This window comes from Parasteatoda tepidariorum, chromosome 5 (assembly GCF_043381705.1).
Source record: "Parasteatoda tepidariorum isolate YZ-2023 chromosome 5, CAS_Ptep_4.0, whole genome shotgun sequence".
In the NCBI taxonomy this organism is placed as follows: Eukaryota; Metazoa; Arthropoda; class Arachnida; order Araneae; family Theridiidae; genus Parasteatoda; species Parasteatoda tepidariorum.
Genome location: NC_092208.1, coordinates 37769448 through 37789192, shown reverse-complemented (window position 1 = coordinate 37789192; position 19745 = coordinate 37769448). Strand labels below are relative to the sequence as shown.

At 28.1% G+C, this 19745-nt stretch overlaps 1 protein-coding gene across 1 annotated transcript; it reads right to left on the bottom strand.

Annotated features, from left to right (window-relative positions):
• Nucleotides 1-6512: 6512 nt before the first annotated feature.
• On the bottom strand, nt 6513-19487 carry LOC107443896 (uncharacterized). Its single transcript, XM_016057906.3, has 2 exons — nt 19345-19487; nt 6513-7632 (listed from the first exon to the last, which is right to left on the bottom strand). Exon 2 carries the CDS (start codon nt 7579-7581, stop codon nt 6964-6966), a length of 618 nt encoding a protein of 205 aa, XP_015913392.2. The 5' UTR covers nt 7582-7632; nt 19345-19487; the 3' UTR covers nt 6513-6963.
• Between the last annotated feature and the right edge of the window lie 258 nt (nt 19488-19745).

Genomic DNA, 19745 nt, shown 5'->3' with positions numbered 1-19745 from the left:
GCCTCCCTTTCATTTAATAATTTATTTTAAAAAAATTTGAGTAACACAAAAAAGTACAAGGTTAAATTATTTATTAATTTTAATAACCTACTATAAATATTGTATTCCAGTTAATTTTAACGCATCTATTTCATAAGAAAAACAAATTTTTATGAGACATTCAAGTTTTTAGTTATATTTGTTATTGAACATTTTATTTAATTTGTTTATTTCAAAATGTATAGCTTACAAAATTATGTGGTTTGTATAATTTTCGCACCGCTTTCCTGAATGGAATAAAATATTTAGACTAATTGGTTAACTAAAAAAAACATAAATAAAAAAAAATTATTTTTCTTCTACCAAATATTATTTTTAAAATATTGGTATTATCAACTAACTACCGAAAAAAAACCTTTAAAAAAGATACTTTGTGCTGCCATCTACCAACTTACTTAAACAATAAATTTTTAATCATTCGGTAAAAAGAGAATTTGTTAAAATAAATTCCATTTTCAAATGTTGCAATAAAAAGCTTATGCATTGCAGTGGACGGCCATCAGCATTGATGCTAATTTAAAAAAATTATGCATTTTTATAGTAATTATAACATGATTTCTAGCGTTAATTATTACATTTTACTTTTAGCATCAGTATTTTATCAATTAAATAATCTTGACATTCATTTTTTTAAAATTTAATACTTTAACAAAAGCTTATGCAAACTAAGCTTATGAATGCATGCATACTATTTAATATGAGAAAACAAATAGGTATAATGTTATAATTTTTTATGTTAATTACTTTTTTCTAATTAAATTATTTATTATATTGTTTACATGTTTAACATTCATTATTTTTGTAGCAAACAAATTGTTCGCCAACCCATTTAAACTAAAGAATCGATAAAACTTTATGCACACTATAATTAACGTAGGAATATTTTTAATATTATGTAAAAGAAAGCATTTAATCATTCAAACTAGTTAATAAATTTCCTTTTGTGTAAGCGAATCTTACATAAAAAGTTTTCCATAATTTGTCAAAAATATTTTTTGGTTTTCAACAAATGCTCGATTTGAGAAATATTGACTCATAATGGGTGCAATAAGTTTTTTTGGAATTGTCAACAATACAATTTTTCATAGTGTTTTTCTCGTGTTATTAATCGAGTTGTATATTTAGAAATGATCAACTGAATGTTTTTGGTGGAAACGGTTTAAATAAGTGGAAAAAGCTTTTTTTTAGGCATCCGACATATAAAAAAAAACCAAAAAGAAGTTAATAAAAACCAATTATTAATGTCCTAAAAAATTTTTTTTGCCAGTTTTAGTTTCATTATAATACTTATTTATCATACGCGATTTTATGAAAGGAATTATTGCTATGAAAAGAAGTATTAGAGTTTAACAAAGAGTAAATCATTTTTTTTTTTCAATTTTCAATAATAAGTCCTCTAAAATATTGAAAGAAATATTATTAATTTCTTGCGAAATATTTAAAATAAATACTTTTAAATCGATTTTGAGATAGAGAGAAAAATTTTTTCAATAGACAGCAAAAATAATTTTCACAGATTGTTTGGTTTTAAATACATTATATTTCAGCATAATTAATTTTTGCAAAAAAAAAATAATTGCGTAGATGTATATTGTTTTATAATGAAAACATGTAATATTTTAATTCTGTTGAAGCATTGTAAGTGTTTGCGTTTAACTGTAAATAAGTATTTCCTGGAAAATTTTCATGGAATAGAAAAATAGAATAAGTATTTCTTTCTGATTTTTTTTTATTTGTCACAAATTATTTTATCATACATATGCAATATGAAAATAGCTTAAATATCCTGCAGAAATAAGTAGTGGAATAAAAATATATAATGGAAATGTATAATAATTCTTAAGTGTATTTTGTAACTCCGAAATATAGTGGAGTAGTGATTCATAAACGAAATTTTAAAATTATTACAAAAAAATTATTAAACGTATATAGGAAATCTAGTTTTACAGTTGTTCAGGCACTGAATTGTCATTTTGATAGACTGGAGTTCAATTCCCAGAGGGGTGGTTCCTTGAAATCCGGCCTGCTTTAGATCGATTGGTAAAATTCTGTCTGGAAAGTAAAGGCAATAGGTGTACAATACTGACCACACAGCCCGACATACCATGTGTCACTAAATTTTGGAAACTTAACCTTTATGACATCCTTTGCCTACAATAAGCTGTTGCGAAAAAATTTTTCTTTTTAATTCCTAAAGGTTTTATGAAAAATAATCCAGATTGTTCCTTTTTCCACTAAACCCTTTGACATCGGGCTAACCATGGGAGGTTTTCCTCTTCATGCAAAACAAATGCGAGTTAGTTGCATCAAAAAGTCTTTAAATGGAAGCTAGTTTGCCCAAGGCTTGATAAAGGAGTTTTCTTGTGTTCTGGGCTGGGTTCAAGATTACAAGGCTACGGAGTTGAACATTGATAGTCTTAAACTCAGAATTATATAGGCTGTTCTCGACGCCTATATAATTCTGTCTCTATAAAATAAAATACTTTTTACAAATATGGGAAGTTACGATCCATAGCATAGAACACAAACATTATTTTTATTTCATTATACGGTAAGTTATTTTCATACAAATTGTTTAAATAATGAACTTTAACCTAAATTGAGATCATAAATTTATTTTGAATTGAGATTGTAAGAAGCTACCCCATAAAGCCGTCTGTTACTATAGTGAAGAAAATGAAGTTACTATACGTCTGCTACTATAGTGAAGAAAATGAAATTAAGTATAAAAAGCTGGTACTTGTGAAGCGAGTGATGCATATTTCTTAATAACCAAAGAAAAACAAATGGCAAAACCGTGTTGAGAAGTTAGAAATGCATGTAAATTATTTTGCATCATATAAATGCGGCCTTTTAATGTATTATATATTTAAAAAAAGAAATAGATGCTGGTAATATGTGCTTTAATAATGCATTTTTTAAAAGCATCTGCAATGTAATTTATATATTATTTGAATCGTTATAAATAGAATAGGTTTTATAATCGTTGTAATATATGCGTTTCATGCTGAAATGCAAACCGAGAGTTGCTTTGTGTTATTCAAGCACTCAGATATTTAAATAAATACTTTATTGATGTATAAAACACAATCCGTTTCTGAAATAGATGTAGACTAACAACCGATTTTGATGTATGTGTTAATTGTTTTGGTTTATAAAATTGTTGTTTAATTGTTAAAAAAATGTGCTCTTCTAGTTATTTATTAGAAATAAAAACATGTTAAGTGGCGAAGTACATTACTTGTTTTGTTATGTTATGTAACTGATTTGTATGATGAAATAAATAAAGCTATGGCGTTGTCTGAAATACTTGCTTCTTAGCAGTTTAACCCTTTTGACGTAGAATTTTTATTAAACACATTTTTCATACTTATGTACTAATTTAGATCGAAATAAGTGGAAAATATTATATTTAGCAATTTAATAATTTATGTTTATGAAAAACAGCATTAAACACCGGTGGCTTTTTCTGAGTTAAAGGTAAAATCTTCCTAACATGGCTCATTTCTAAACAATAATTTTTCAAATTAGCACTTTAGATATACGAGTAACAGTTTTTCATCATTGAAGTTTCACTCTTCTTCTTCTACAGCTCTACAACCCTTTATGTGCCCTGGCTTGTTTCACAATTCTATTTTATACAGCCCTCTGTTTTGACTTTTTCATCCACCTACGGATCTTCATTATTTCCAAGTCGTCAATAACGACGGCTTCTGGGTCCGGTTCCTATAGGGGTCCAGTTGATGGTCTTTTTTTTTAGCCGTAATTATTGTCTCTCTTCTCTATGTATCCAAACCATAAGAGCCGCTGGGATTTGATAAAGCAAATATTTTTTCCTTTTATGATTTTCTCGGTTTGCCTTAATTCTCCATTTGCCTCAATCATTAATAGATCCTTTTAATTTCTTCAGGACCTTTCGTTCAAACAGCAAGTCATTTTCATCTTTTTTGGTCATATCCAGGTTTCACTTCCATATGCATGCCTGCTAACTTTTATCGCATTTGGCGTTAAATTTTATTTCTATATTTAAAATGGCAGTAAAATGTATGCTTTCTATATATTCTTTACACTTATAAACTTAATTTATTACCTTTGTGACCACCACTACTTTTTAAAAAAATTAATCATATATATTAATATCTAATAGTGTTGTGGTAGCCCACATAAGCTTTTTCAAAATACAGCGTATGTTTCTGTCAAAAATTGTAATTGAAACTAATGTAATTGAATTCTACCACTGGGGAAAGTCATCCTCGAAAGGATTAAAAGTTCGCAGGAATGGACATGTCATAATTGGTCAAATAATAGTTTCATGAAGTCGCATTTTTGAAGATTTTGTAAGATACAGTAGAGTCCCGATTATCCGAGTTAAGGTGGACCACGACTAACTCGGTTAAAACGAAGAGTATAAAAAAAGAAAGAAAAAGAGTTGGTATAAATGTAATATATATAAGAAATATACAATTTACACGAGTATACCACATACAATTCCTATTATTATTAAAAAACTTACTTGAAAAAACTTAAAAAGTATACTTTGCGAGAATTAAAGAGTTTTTACTTAAAAAAAGTCCTTAATCGTTTTTTTGTATTACATAACTTAGGTGCTTTTCTGCAGCAATGTTTCGCCATTTTTTAGGGATAACAGGAAGGCTGGTGTCGCCTCTTTTTGTTGTTCTATGTATTCAGTAGCATTTTCGACAGCTTTAAGTTCATCTGTGTGAGAGATTTTTATATGTTGATTTTCATCGTCACTGTCTTCATCATCTTCGCTAGGTTCATTTTCATTATTGACGATATTAACGATCATTTCATGGGATAGAGTTGTTAGATTTTGTTTTCCCGAGTGTTTGGAAGATGAAATTCAGATTTATTTTTCGGCAGTATTTTTAAAAATGAAAAATAATCTAGAACAAAAAAATCCTTAAAATATTTGATAGCTCGGTTAGAGCGAAAACTCTACTGTATTTATTTACAAAAGGTAAGTGTATAAAAAAAAAGTATGATCGGTTTCCTTCAAGAATTTTTGTATATATTTCTTCTGAGTTGCTTTCTGAATCGGCGATGATGGAGCCAAGGTAGGTGAAACTGTGCACTTTCAAAATCAAAATGATCTACAGTAAGTTTTGACATCTAGTCCTTTGCAGTTTTTCTTTTTTCCATGTACTTTGTTTTACCAGCATTCATTTTAAGTACCACTCCTTCTGCTGTTCTATTCAAGCATCTAGTGATGGTGGTCAATGCTGATCTTCTACTTAGAATAACCAAATCATCAGCAAAAGCGCAAATTTGTGATGTTTTGCCACAGAAGTTTCCTGATAATTCAAGTTGACGATCATTATGCTCCAGAATCAACTTCTTCTAAATTAATAGAAAATATGAAACTTCTTATCAATTAATAGAAGAGTATAAGTGTGTGCAATAAAATATTAGTATGAGCTTAAGTAAATAAGTTTCTTAGTATAATACAAGTTCAGTTTACATTACCCTAATGTTTACGTACCTAATGACATATCTGGTAAATAAAAAAAAATCCGTTTAATAAAACCAAAATATACGGTATTTTAACCATTTATCTGGTCATTTTTCCCTTCTTATGGTAACTGTTTACCAGAAATTCAGGTTTTCATAATTATAGTTCCTATTACCATACATATAGTCAAAATACAAAACAGAAAAGTAAATTTAATCAAATATGCGGTTTTATAGCATACTCTAAGGAATCACGATAAAAATATTAAATTTTACATCATTTACCAAATTTTAACACATATTATAAAACAATATTTTATTATTAATTTTACTAAAAGCATTACTAAAGTGCTTCGGTAAAAATTACCGAACTTTTTGGTATTCCCATACAGCCAGAAACAGTGTTAATTTTACCATATTCTTGTAGTTTTTTATTTTACTTTTATTCTCAGTATATATAATAGATACAATTAAACATATAAATTTTTTTTTGAAAAGCAGAACTTAAAATTTATTAAATAAATATTTTCTACAAACATGTAATTCTAAAATGTTACAAAAAACTTTTCTTCCGAGATGTATATGTTTAAAAAATAGCAAGTTAAATCCAAGTGATTACTTGGATGGATAGAAAATCTTAGGTCTTGAAATGTTTATATTGAATGCAGCACACGGTTTGGTGACTAAAATAGAATATAGACCTAATCGATGACAGACAGATGTAATTTTCATATTTATTAAAATCTGTATTTTTAGATATCCACAAACATTGCAAAATAGGCAAATATTCTTTGGATATTATTATAGAGATGGAGGTTCAACTAGAAAGTGTTGATCTTCTGAAAACTATAGTGAATTAGAATCTTAAAGAATATAATATCTTACGTACGTACAATACGTTCAAAACAGAAAAAAAATTTCAATTAGAAAAATGCATTTCATAAACACAAAATAATAAATGAAGAGCGCGATGTATATTTCCACTTAAAGACAATTACAGAAAAGTTTATATCAATATTTATTATACATAAAATTTAAAAACTAAATATATAAAGCGTAGTAATAGATTCTTCGGAAAGCTCATAAATATAAAGGTCATTTGCAATTATTAAAATAAATCTTCACAATCGCTAGTTAGCTTTGTGATGATGCTTTGTTACGTCTTCATTGGTAAGTTTTTCCGGGGCTATGCGCATATAATATAATGTTCCGGTGCTATGCGCATTGAAGATGCATATAACACCAGAACATTATTATACAAATTGTTATTCGATTAGAATAGTGCATTTCATATACACAAAATAGGATATTAAGTGCACGATATATGTTTCTACCTAAACACAATTATAGAAAAATTTATATCAATATTTATTATACACATAAAATTTAAAAAAATATATAAAGCGTAGTAGATTCTTTGGAGGCATCTAAATATAAAGGTCGTAATAATTACTACAATAGATCATCACATTCGCCATTCAGTTTTACGTCTTCATTGGTAAGTTTTTCCGGTGTTATACTCATTGAAGAGGTAAACGTAGAGTTTTCATCAGTTCCAGTAAAAGTGAATTCGCGAACTTTCTGGACTTCTAAGCCAACGATGTAATTCCTCTTCACATAACTCTCATCATAGGCATAACTCGATCTGTATGACTTATCGCTGGTTTTCGAGAAAACATTAACAGTTTCAGAAAAATCTTTCATTACTAAGCCGGGTACCAGTTCGACATTATGCTGGCATTCTAGACCATCTAGGACATCTTTGCTTTTAGTTTGCTCGAATTCTTCTTGTTCCATCGATACAGAGCTCTCGTAAGATTTGATGCTGCCGTTGGATAACGAACAAGCCCTGTTGTAAGTGGCCGTGGCCTTTGCTGCAAATGAGTCTATATCTTTTGGTGCACCATTGAGTGTTAAATACGATCTTTTTGGAATTAGCTTTGGCACGAAGTATACTGCCGTGCAGTATGATCTTTCATTGTTTAAATGGCAGGTACTTTTGTAACTGGTGGAAGATTGAGGTACTCCTCTCTCTAAAAATATGCCCTCGCTGAATGACTTTTGTAGCATTGCTGAAGATAAACAATAATATTGAAATAGCACCTGTGTTATTTTTTCAACCTGTAAAAAAAAGGAAATTATTATTAGTTAGTGAAATAGTTTTAGAATATTGGGACAAATATATTTATAAAATTCTTAAATAAAACCCATTATAAGTTTATAACCAGTGATCCACGTTCTGAACCAATCCAACTTTAAAAATTAAAGCTTATTTTACACAATATTAAGAAAATCAAGAATTTAAATCCTTTTAAATTTTAAGAAAAAAAGTTCTACTTATCCAAATATTTTTGGAATTTTAATATTAAATTAAATATAGAGTTAAAAAGCTAACATAGGGATGCGACTATGCTGCTCCAAAAAATATGTAATAAAACCAAATTTGAAAATTTACGAAGTAATTCAAATTCTCAAGAAATAAATACAAAACTAAATTTTATACTAGCCTATCGCTTTAAATAAAATGTGTGACATCATCTCTTTTAAAAGTATAGCTCAAACGAGTATAAATATTGTTTTCCTTAAAATATTAATAACTTCTACATCTATGTTATTTAAAATGTTTCCTTTAATACCTTATCAAAAGGTACAGAGCTTTTTTTCTCTTAAAATTTCCCAAAGTGAAATGAGGTATTTACAAGCAATGCAATTAAGAAGGCAAGGCAAATTTTTTTAATATTAAGAATGAATTTAAATTAATAATGAGATTAAATAATGAAATTAAATGTTAGCTAATGTTAATGTTAAAAATTAGCTGATTTATTATAAATTTCGCCACAACTCAAAACATTACAAGTTACTAGCTTTTATAAATAAATTTAAATTATCTATAAAGCGTAGAGGTCAAAATCATTTTAAATCGAATTTGTTGAATAAAGAATTAAATACTAAGTCAATAATTTTGCTATCACACGAAAAAATTCTCCTGATAAGAGTAAAAAAGTTAGCAGCTCTGCATTTAGAAATAAATAAATATATATCTCAAAAGAGCTCACCTCTACCCTGAACGATTTTTTGAAAAGAAAAAACGAAGGAAAAGGGTAAAAACCAAACAATGTCTTATGGAATAATATAAAATATTCTAAGACGATAATTTAAACAAGAAAAAACATCCGTTTGATTTTCATTTTGATAGTCATGTTATGGCTGCTGTGTCAGATAATGAATAGACAGTTGAAGGTCGTTTACGAAAAGCAAATCAACTCTAATAGCCGTGACGTAACCACAACGTTTGGCAAGCTAAGGTGGGTGGGATTATCTTACCTTTAGGCCTATTTCAAAAATTTAATAATGCTTCACAAAAATCCCTTCCCAAACAACTCCCCTTTTTTTAAATTTGTTAGAACAATCACGCCGTTCGACATAAAAAAAATTCTGAAATCGTAATATGGAAGATTTTGACCTGATATTTTAGAAAGATAAACTACCTTAAGAAAATGAATAGTCAAAACTACCGTAATATGGTAAAATTTGCTGCATTATCTGACTAAAAGGGAAGACAAGAAGTGCGTAATTTTTTTTTATCACAGCTCTTTGGTAATACTTTATGGTAAAATTACAAGAAAATTAGTTCTTTCATCTTGTGGTTTGATACTAAATTTGGTAAATTTAAAAACTTCACTGCACAGTTAATTTGATTAATTTACTATTTCAGGTCTCATAATGAGCCAAAGAAAGAATCAGACTACTTTAAAAAATGGCGAACAATAACTAAAAAAGTATAATTTGCTCTACCTAGGTATAATATAATAAAAGCAAATTTTATCGCAAAAGAATAATAATATGTATTATATTTAATTTCATTATTACTTTCCTTAAAACAGTTTTTAACTGCTATCAGTAAGACTTATTAATAGGGCACTGGAAAATTCATAACAGTTTGAGATAAATATTTAGAAATTTTTATAGCGCGGTTGCATTAAAAAATAACAAGTATCAAATGATTAATATTCCTTTATACCAATATTCAGTGAAAATTTGTAAACGAGTTCAAGAATTCCTAAAATCAAATAATTTTTATTCGGCTTAACATTTTTGTACAAAAATAATTTAGTAGAAGATCTTTTAATTATCCATTTACATTTTTGACTTGATTATGACTGGCATTCGACCGTTTTCAAAACAGATGAGACGAATCATGAACTGTGAAACAACATAACTCCATCATACAAGATTTGCTACTACATTTGCTGAAAATTATATACATAAGTGTACGACCCTTTATTTCATCTCCATGAAAATTTGATGATGTAAAATTATTAATTGGGTTTCTTTTTAAATGAACAACACAATTTCCAAAAAGTTTGAAACAATAAATTCTGCGGGCTATATTCTTGAACCATTTTTATAATTAGTAGACGGTGCTCAGGTTTTAATTATGGGTTTTTACTAGCATTATTAAATGTATAAAAAAGACTGGACCAAGTTCGATTATTTTAAACTTCTCATTTGTATTCACAGAAAATTTGATAGTTTGAATACACAAAAATCAGAATAAAATACTTTTTATCAGAAAAATTAAGACTATTCATACACTTTGGCTACAACTGCTTTTCTAGTACTCTTATTTTTTTCCCTCTATGTTTGTTCCATATATAATTCTTTATATTTATTACTACAGTTGTCTGTTAAACTTGCCATGAGAAATAAAAGTAAAAAAAAGGATAACTGCGAATCATGATATCTACTACTACGTTTGCCCCTTTTGCCGTAATTTTGATGCATATTACCCGAATTCTTTCGCTTTTTTTCTTCTTAGAAATGTCTTTAAATTGCAAGTAAGTAATTCTTTTGTGACATGAGTTTTTTTTTCTGAATATGCCAATTTATTTACTATTCAAATACTTTATTTAGGTACTTGTACTTCTATCCAATTCGTGTTTCTAGAAACTGTATACAAGTGCTTCCTAACTTTTTTATTGGAATCAACCGGTCAACGTTTTACCGCAGCCCGCTGGGGAGAAACGTTAATTGTTTATATTTTAAAATGTTTTGATTTAATAATTTTAATATAATTGTTCTTAAACATGAAAAAAAATACAATTACAGGAGCGGTATTGGTGCTGTTTTAGGTGACGCTTCTCAGCTCCTGATTTAACTTCTCGTCCATGGAAAGTCGTACAAGCCCCGAGAGAAATACACGGTAAAAAAAAATATAAATAACTTAATTTTTCTTGGGCAACCCGGAGATTAGAGATCACTACTGTAAACTGTTAGAATATGTAAAAATTAAATAATCGTTTTTCTTTCACTATGGGCCGACTTAAAAAAAAACTCTTTGACACTGTAACGATTGAACCAAATAAAGAAAACTAGTCGCAATTGTTTATTTTTAACGTCACACTTTTCTAATTGGTTAGAGTCTGGAAGGGAATTCAATGATCAGCACTTCATCATCAGACAAGGAACCATTGAATATGTCATGCACAAGAAAAAAAAACAAGGATGTTGTATTCTTCGTTTCTTATCTTTTTTTCCCGAGAGCCATAAAACTTCCCTCTTAACTTCAGATGTCAACAAGTGCAAGGAATGTAGAATGCATGAGATGCGTTGGCACATACAAAACTCTCTTTTTAAGTGATTTGGAATGTTTTATCCCAACTAAATGGAATTTCTAAGTTCGATAAATTTTAAACAAAGGCTCTTTTTTCTTATAGGGCAGAAAAAATGCTGGGAAATACAGATTATAAGAATAATTTTATTTTATTTTAAACCAATGGTTTCAATTTAAATTTTTTTTGGGTGGGGGTGGGCTATGGAGCCCTAAATGATCGATCAATTTTTGGCTGAACCTCGACTCATAATAAATAAATAAAAATATTTAATGAATGAAAAAATACGAAATTCCTTCGTCATATCGTTTTATCATATCAGACAGCTAGATTAGCAAGTCTGGAGCATATAGTCTTCGAATTTGATATCAGTATAAGTACAAAATGGACATACAAGATCTATAACTTGGTTTGCATTGAAATAAAAACGAAAAAAGACAGAAATAAACACTGAGAATTCTTATTAGACATATTTCTTGATTGCTGAATTTGGTTATTTTTATTCTAAACAAGATACTAATGGAATTTCCGTTTTCATTATTCATTCAATATATTATTAGAATTTTTTTAAATTTTGTTTTTACTTCCTTACAAGCATTTTAATTAAACAATTTAATAAAAATCTTGAAAAAATGAAATAAACAATGGGTAATTAATGAGATATAAATTTAGTTACAGATTTCAAAAATTACAACTGATAAAAAAAGACACAAGTCTTGGTACCCCTGTGACCGTTCCAAGAAACCTTAGGGTTCCGAGGAACATCATCGGGGGAACCGTTGTCGTAAACAATCCAACGTTTTCAACATTTTCATTACTTCATTGAAGGTATTTCCAAATTTTTCTTGCAAATTTGTAAATAGTGACATACTATTGGAAGAGAGTTGAAAAGTAACGTAAGAAAGACATTGATATACAACTAATACTATCGAAGCATATCGATATTACTCCCTAATTTATAGTATCGTTAATAAATTCCAATTTTAAAATTAGCGCATTGATATAGATTAGCGATTGTTATCGGTTATTAAAATGAAAAGCTTCTGCAGGGTGCGTGGCAGAATTATTCAACAAAAAATAAGCACCATTTAGGCACTTTTCAAGCACTCAAATAATATTTTTAAGCACTGTAAAAAAATGACAATTAGGTAGGATTGGAAAGTTTTCGACAATTGACGGTTTTATCCCGTTTTAACTACCATGTCAAAATTTTTGAATCATGTAAAACGAATGGCGTTCGCTACGGACTGACGATAGATACACGGAAAAAGATTGGGGTTGAATTAATTGTGAAAATGTTGAATAGAACAATGTGAACTGTCTTTCTGCATAATTCGAAGAGAAAATTAACATGGTAAAGGAAAAATCTAATTTTGGGAAAGGGAAAATTAAGCACTTTTTAAAAACACCCAAGGAAAAAAGTACCTTTAAGGGCTTTTAAAAAACGAAAATCCAAAATAAGCACCTTCAAGCACTTTTTTAAAACGCTACGCAGCCTGTATCCTGCATTCAATTGCCTCCTTAAAAGATTTAAGTTCATAATTTTCCATAGAAAGAAAACATGTTAAAAATGAATTTAAAAAAAAAACGATGCTATAATTAGATTCATAGAAAATGTCACGCTATAAATAAATATGCTTATTAAATATTTTAATAGTCATTCTCTATTTTCCTTTTTTCTTTTNACTGACGATGTGCTGAAATAGATTGGGGTTGAATTAATTGTGAAAATGTTGAATAGAACAATGTGAACAGTGTCTTTCTGCATAATTCGAAGAGAAAATCAACATGGTAACGGAAAAATCTAATTTTGGGAAAGGGAAAATTAAGCACTTTTTAAAAACACCCAAGGAAAAAAGTACCTTTAAGGGCTTTTAAAAAACGAAAATCCAAAATAAGCACCTTTAAGCACTTTTTTAAAAACGCTACGCACCCTGTTCTGAGAGAGGCAACAAATAATAATAAAAAATCTGAAAACATTCCAATTATTTTTTATTATGTCCAATAATACCAATTCATAGAATTATTCTCGAATTTTTCTGCCCCGTCCGCGATTTTCCAGTCCTCCTATATAACATTTTTTTAAAATAAAAAATAAATAAAAGCTTGTATTATAATTGGAACCAACTACAGCAACGATTAAAATCAAGTCGTTGCTAGTTTAAAATTGGGCTATATATCAGAACAATATATAGCATCAACTTTCTGAGATATATGTGTGGAAATATTAAATTCCAATTATTCAGAGCAAAAATAAGATCGACAACCTGTATCTGTAATATAATCTCAATCATTCAATAAATAGCTACAAATAGCAATTGTATTTAGTTATAACTAAGGCCCGGATTTTGATGACATTTGCATTTTTTCGCATTTTTGGACATTCTTTGTCCTTTTGAGCATTTTTTGAGATTTATGCGGCATTTTCTTTAAAATTTTGGGGCGTATTTTGCATTTGAAAGCATTTTTTAAATTGTTTGTTAAATTTTTCTAATTTTCATTATTTTTTATAATTTTTTATTATTACACTGGCTTCCAAACAATGAAGAAAATTTCTATGATATTAACAGGCGAAGCAACATCTTTTCAAATTGAAGAAGAATTGTCAGTAAGTGTGACCGTCCTTTTCAAGTACGCACCAATAACATCAGTAGACGTTGAAAGAAGCTTCTCCTGGTAAAAAAATTTGCTTTCAGACAAGAGACACATTACATTTCAAAATACTATTAAAAAAAAATTTGATAATCCACTGTAATTCTGATATTTAGTAATATTATGAGATGGAAGTTGTTATATTCATTTAACCCCTTGGGGACGGGTGATTCAGAAATGCATTCGTACAAAATCAGAATCAAGTTGTAATTAAATANAGATGGAAGTTGTTATATTCATTTAAGTTTCTATACAAAATGAAAATGTTTTGGAGGCAATATATTTTCCTTTTTTTTGTTATTTTTGGATATAAAACATATTTGTCGAACTTTAATGAACGTAGAACAAGTATTGCATTGCTTTATATTTTTTGAAGATAATTTTGAAGAGTAAAACATTGTTTTAGTTCAATATTTTTACTTCTATTTAAGTCATGTCATGAGGCAATTTTCGCATTTTAAGGGCATTTTTTGCACTTTTAAGAGTATTTTTTGCAGTTCATAAGGGCATTTTTTGCACTTTTTAAGGACATTAATTGGGATTCTTTAGGTCATCAAAATCCGGGCTCTAGTTATAACCATAACCTTGCCGATTCCTTAATTCTAACCCTTTTTCCCACGCCTCTTCTTTAAGTCCTATGCTTCGTGAAGCATGATAAGTAGGCTTAAGTTTGTTTTTTTATAAATCTACAGAGTAAAATCATTGGAATGCGTAGAACAAGACTGATGATTAATAAAACGGATGACTGAAAATTTCAACAACGAAAAAGAGCAATTTAAGAAGAAATAAAAGAGCCAAAATGATTAAAATATAAATATGAGCTTACTGTCAAGAGTGGAATTGATTGATTTAAATCACGTGATTTTTTTTTCTTCAAATCATCGATTTGAGTTAAATCGAGTATTTGGATACCGTAATAAATTTTAAAGTTGCTAAGTTTTTAAAATCCTGATTTCACTGATATTGAAGGTTTTATCTAAAGAAATAATAAAAGAAGAATGATAGAAATTATTATTTGATGTCCGTGAATTATTTGATACTACGTGATTCGATTATACTTAATTTCATATTTTTTTTAAATACAACTATTTTTTAAAACTTATTAATTATGTAATTTGTTTTTATAAATAAATGAAAAAAGATTTATTACGCCAAAAGTAATTCAGAATAGTTTTTTTTTCTTATCTTTTGATAATTAACTGACAAATTGGGTCTGTTTTTCATCAATTCATGAGGATGTTGAGTTTGAATTAATTTCTTAAATAATTAGTTTGTAATAATTATTTAACAATTTTTACCGTTTTAGTAAAAAGTACGAAGCATTTTTGTTAAAATATTGTTATTAAGTAATATTTAATACTTCTTATACTTTTTCATCTTAGTTTTTAGAAAGAGAAAGAGCTCAAAACTGCGATGTACAGTGAGCTAAATAAAAAAAACGGACCACCCTAAATAACTTATGAACAATTGATCGGATTTTCACGTTCTAGGACTCAATCTTAATGGTTCAAGGGGGTGACTTCAAATATACTAATTAATGCAGACTACGTTTTAAATTATGAAATCAGACACAAAAATGTACTTCATTTGAACAAAGATACCTTTTTTTCGACTGATTTGTTTGAATAATTGGATATCTAACACCCGAAGTACAGGGTTAGCCGCAATATGGTATATATGGTCCCGATTGCTTGGTCAGGAGAACGGTCAAATATTAAGACCCATAAATGTTAACTTTACTGTTTTCGAAGTCAGAAATCCGAATCCGACGAACAAAAAGGTATGTTTATTCAGATAAAGTGCGTTTTTGTGTCTGATATCGTAATTTAAAATATCGTTTCCACTAATAACTTAGCATTTTTGAAGTCACTCTCTTGAACCATTGAGTCCTAGAACGTGAAAATCCGATTATTTTTTTAAAAGTTATTCAGATGGTCCGTTTTTTATTTTGCACACTGTACATCTCAGAACAATCTATTTAAGTAAAAAACGTATGTCGAAGTAGCAATGGAAAATTTGAAATACTGTTATTTTTTTTTTATTTTGTAAGCATTTATAAATAATTTGATAATTATTTAACAAAGGTAACTTTTTTTTACATTTTTAGTTTGCAAAAAAAAAAATTTTTCCAAAGAAAATGACAATATTTTAGCTAGTGAGAACTATCAGCCCATTTTTGACAATAAATGTTTCATAAATCACAGAACTTCGGTCCTCAAAAATATCAATCTCAATCTTAAAAATTTGGTCTTCGGCGACGTAAAATATTTTTCCTAACCCTTTATACAGCCATTTTTTATAGTATTGTTATGCTAAACTATTTTTCGGATTAAAATTGGTAACTTTTCATAGCTAAATATTTATAACTTTTTTATGATTTCAACGAAATTTAATTGAAGAAGCGAACAATTAATGATGAATATCATCAAACATTTACAAAAAAAAAAGTTTAATCCAGCGTTGTAAAAATCAACGTCAGGTTTAAACGCCAGGTTAAATTCTTAAAAATCTTTGGAACTATATTAAATGCATTAAATTCATGAATTTAAAGTATAAAATTCATAAATTTATTTTTCAAGTTTATTTCACAAGTTCAAGCTAGTAGTGTCTCCAGCGATTATCTGCCACATTTTCGAGAAATTAAGCGAATCCTCCCAAAAGCATGAAAGTGTTTCATTGTTAGGATTTATTTTTAAAAATTGAGGGTAGTTCTGTGGAAGTAAAGCTTTTTTAAAGCTTCGTGGCAGGTAGCAAAAAGAAACATTTATTTAGTACAAACATCAGTTTTAGAGCTATCAAATTTAACTCAGAAACTAATTGACCGATTTCGTTCAAGATCGGTATTTCGTCATTTTAAATTACCTACTTTATAATGATTTAAAAAAATTTAAATCTTCGATATATACATTACAATTCAAAACTTTTTCGACTATTACTAAATAAATAAAATAGTAACATTTTAAATCACTTAATACATGAAATTATCTTTGGATAATCGAATCTTACTATTGACTGCAAAACTTCTCGATTCGTTTAAAAAATTACCGGGCAAAACGAAAAAAAAAGTTCATTAAGATTAAGGGGTAGAAACTTACAATCATTCATATTTTTGTGTTTGATTCCGTAACTTAAAATATCGTCTGCACAAATTAATTCGCAAAACGTTACGATCCTCGAACTTAAAATTGAGTCTTAGAAAATCGGATCATTAAATTAAAAGTAATTCCGGGTGTACACTTTTTTTCATACTGTACTACTTTTTGTGGGCAGGCATCAATTGGTTAAATAATTTGTACATGTGTTGTCGTGATACTGATAAATAAATAAATAAAAATAGCCTCACGCATCGAAAAAATTGTTCGAAGTCTGACAGATACTTAATCCAGACAGATGCAGCACGCTTCCTGTTCACTTCGCGGTTTCGTGACTCAATTCTGGGAATTCCAGTGTAATTTTATAAGCTCTTTGCCTATATTACAGCAAACCATTTAGTAGAGTCATTACGTAATGAGATGATTTTTGTAAAACGAAACCGCCAATAATGATGCCATGAAATTATACCCTTAAGGTAAATACTACGAACAATGCGAAATATTCAAATAAATTAAGTACCATAGCTGATAATGGTCTATATTTAGAACACTAAACTAAATCAACAACCTTTAAACAAATACTTGAGAAAAACGCGAAATTAAACTATAACAACTGTCCTTAGCATTTCAATTATTTTTTTTACAAAACTGAGGCACGCCTTCATTTGGTTTTCTAAAAGAGGCAACGTTCATCTCACTGTTAAGAGAAGGAATTTTAAGATTCTTTTGAAATCTCAATTAAAGCTTTGTTTCAGCTCATTTTGAGTAAGTACATGAGTAATTCCTTTTTAACTGCGTGTGACGTAAGCAATTGCGTCATTCATAAGCAATTGAGAATGCGGTGAATGATTGATTCAGCGTTTACGATGGAATTTATTTAGTTAGAGTAAACTCAATGGTTACTTTCTTTTTAAAAAAAGTGTTAAGAATTCATAGAAGTATAAAATATTTAACAATGTCTGAATGACGTTTCTCTGATTTACCCTTTACTGATTTTCTTTTAAATGAATTCTAAAAACTAACCTCCTAATGTTAATCTAGTATAATAAAAATTAGAGAACATAATAATTTCCAACAGCCGATTCATATTATTTGAATTTTAACAGATTTTCCGATCGAATTTATAAACATTTTTAAAATGTAGAAAATCATGATAATAGAAAAAAAAAACATTTACAATTTAAGGACATTTTATGTACAAAAATAAGTACACAAATAAAAATATAATAAATAAAAAAGAGTAGAAAAGTGTAAAAACTATTTGCCATATGATCAAAAATATATTTTAAAAAAATATTTGTGTTTATTGAAGACAGTTGCTGTCTTAAGTCAAAAAGAATAAGGAACTTAACATGAAATATCCCCAAAATAGTTTTAAAAAAAAGTTATACGATTATAAATAAAGAATTCGATTATTTGAAATCCTGAAACAAAATCGCTGTCGGCTGAATAGTTATTTTACATGAAAATGATTTCCATTATTTTACTAAAAAATATGATTTCCTTTAAAACTAGATTGAATTTCTGCCTTAGACAACTTTGCGTTAGTCACTGGAGATTTTCCAACAGTTTAAAATTTGTACGATCATTTAAACACATAATTTTACACAATAGAAAAAAAATAATAAAATTAAAAATTTAGTTATTAGGAACCCTAATAATTTCACAAAATGTATATTCTCACATTGTCATCAAATTTATATTTATCAAATTATATTATAATTACTAATTATCTTTATAATTACACTATTATTATACATAATATTATTATTATAGCTAATTATTACATAATTATAATAGTTAATTTTATTATAGTTAATTTTATTATAGTTAATTATTATCATATATTGACTATTATATTAATAATTATATTTATATTATTGTTATCAATTTATAAGTTGAAGTTTCCTTTAGAAATTGGAACAATTTATAAAATATAGCAGTAAATTATTTTCTATCTTTGAAAAAGTTCCTGGTTCGTTAAATTTATAGGAAGAATATTTTTAGATGAACGAAAAAATTCCATAAGTTACAATCTTCAATATACACATACACCTGGCTGCACGATTAATTTCAAATCTTCAATTTCGTTAGTAAATAAAATATGGTACACATTTTCTTAGAAATTTGAGCAATTTATAAATTATACCAGTAAATTATTTTCTATCTTTGATAAAGCTCCTGGTTCGTTAAATTTATTGGAAGAATATTTTTTAGATGAACGAAAACATTCCACAAGTTACAATTTTACACATACACTTGGCACGATTCATTTCAAATCTCCAATTTCGTTTGTAAATAAAATATGGTATACATCAAGATATGAATTTAATTTCAAGAAAAATTTGTAATTGATAAAAGAAAATTTATACACAATATAATATTAAGAAACATCTAACAAATTTGAGGCGCGCACATGTATATCAAAGATTTTTCATTAAAATAACATAGCATAAAATTCTATTTAGTTTACTCACTTGAACAGGATTAGTTCCTAACGGCTTTTGAAGAAACAACAACGCACGTGATTTTTCAGGTGTCCGCTTCGTTCATTTCATTCGTTTTAGCCATCACATCACAGTTAGCTCCACCATGACGTCACTGACATTTCAATCCGTGATGTCACTGACATTTCAATCCGTGATATCACGTCCACCAATCCGAAACATCCGTTTAATTTCTGAGAAAAAGAAAACAGAAAATGTCTCTCATTTCCTAAGGATCACGTATATTTTTTTTTTCTTTTCTTTTTTTCACGGCAGGGTTTGATGGCTCTTTCCTCTTTCTTTTCTTTTTTTTTTCCCATCGAAAAAATATTTTTTTATAGAAATATATTTGAAGTACTGCATTCTTTCTAAGTAATGTCATCTGATTAATT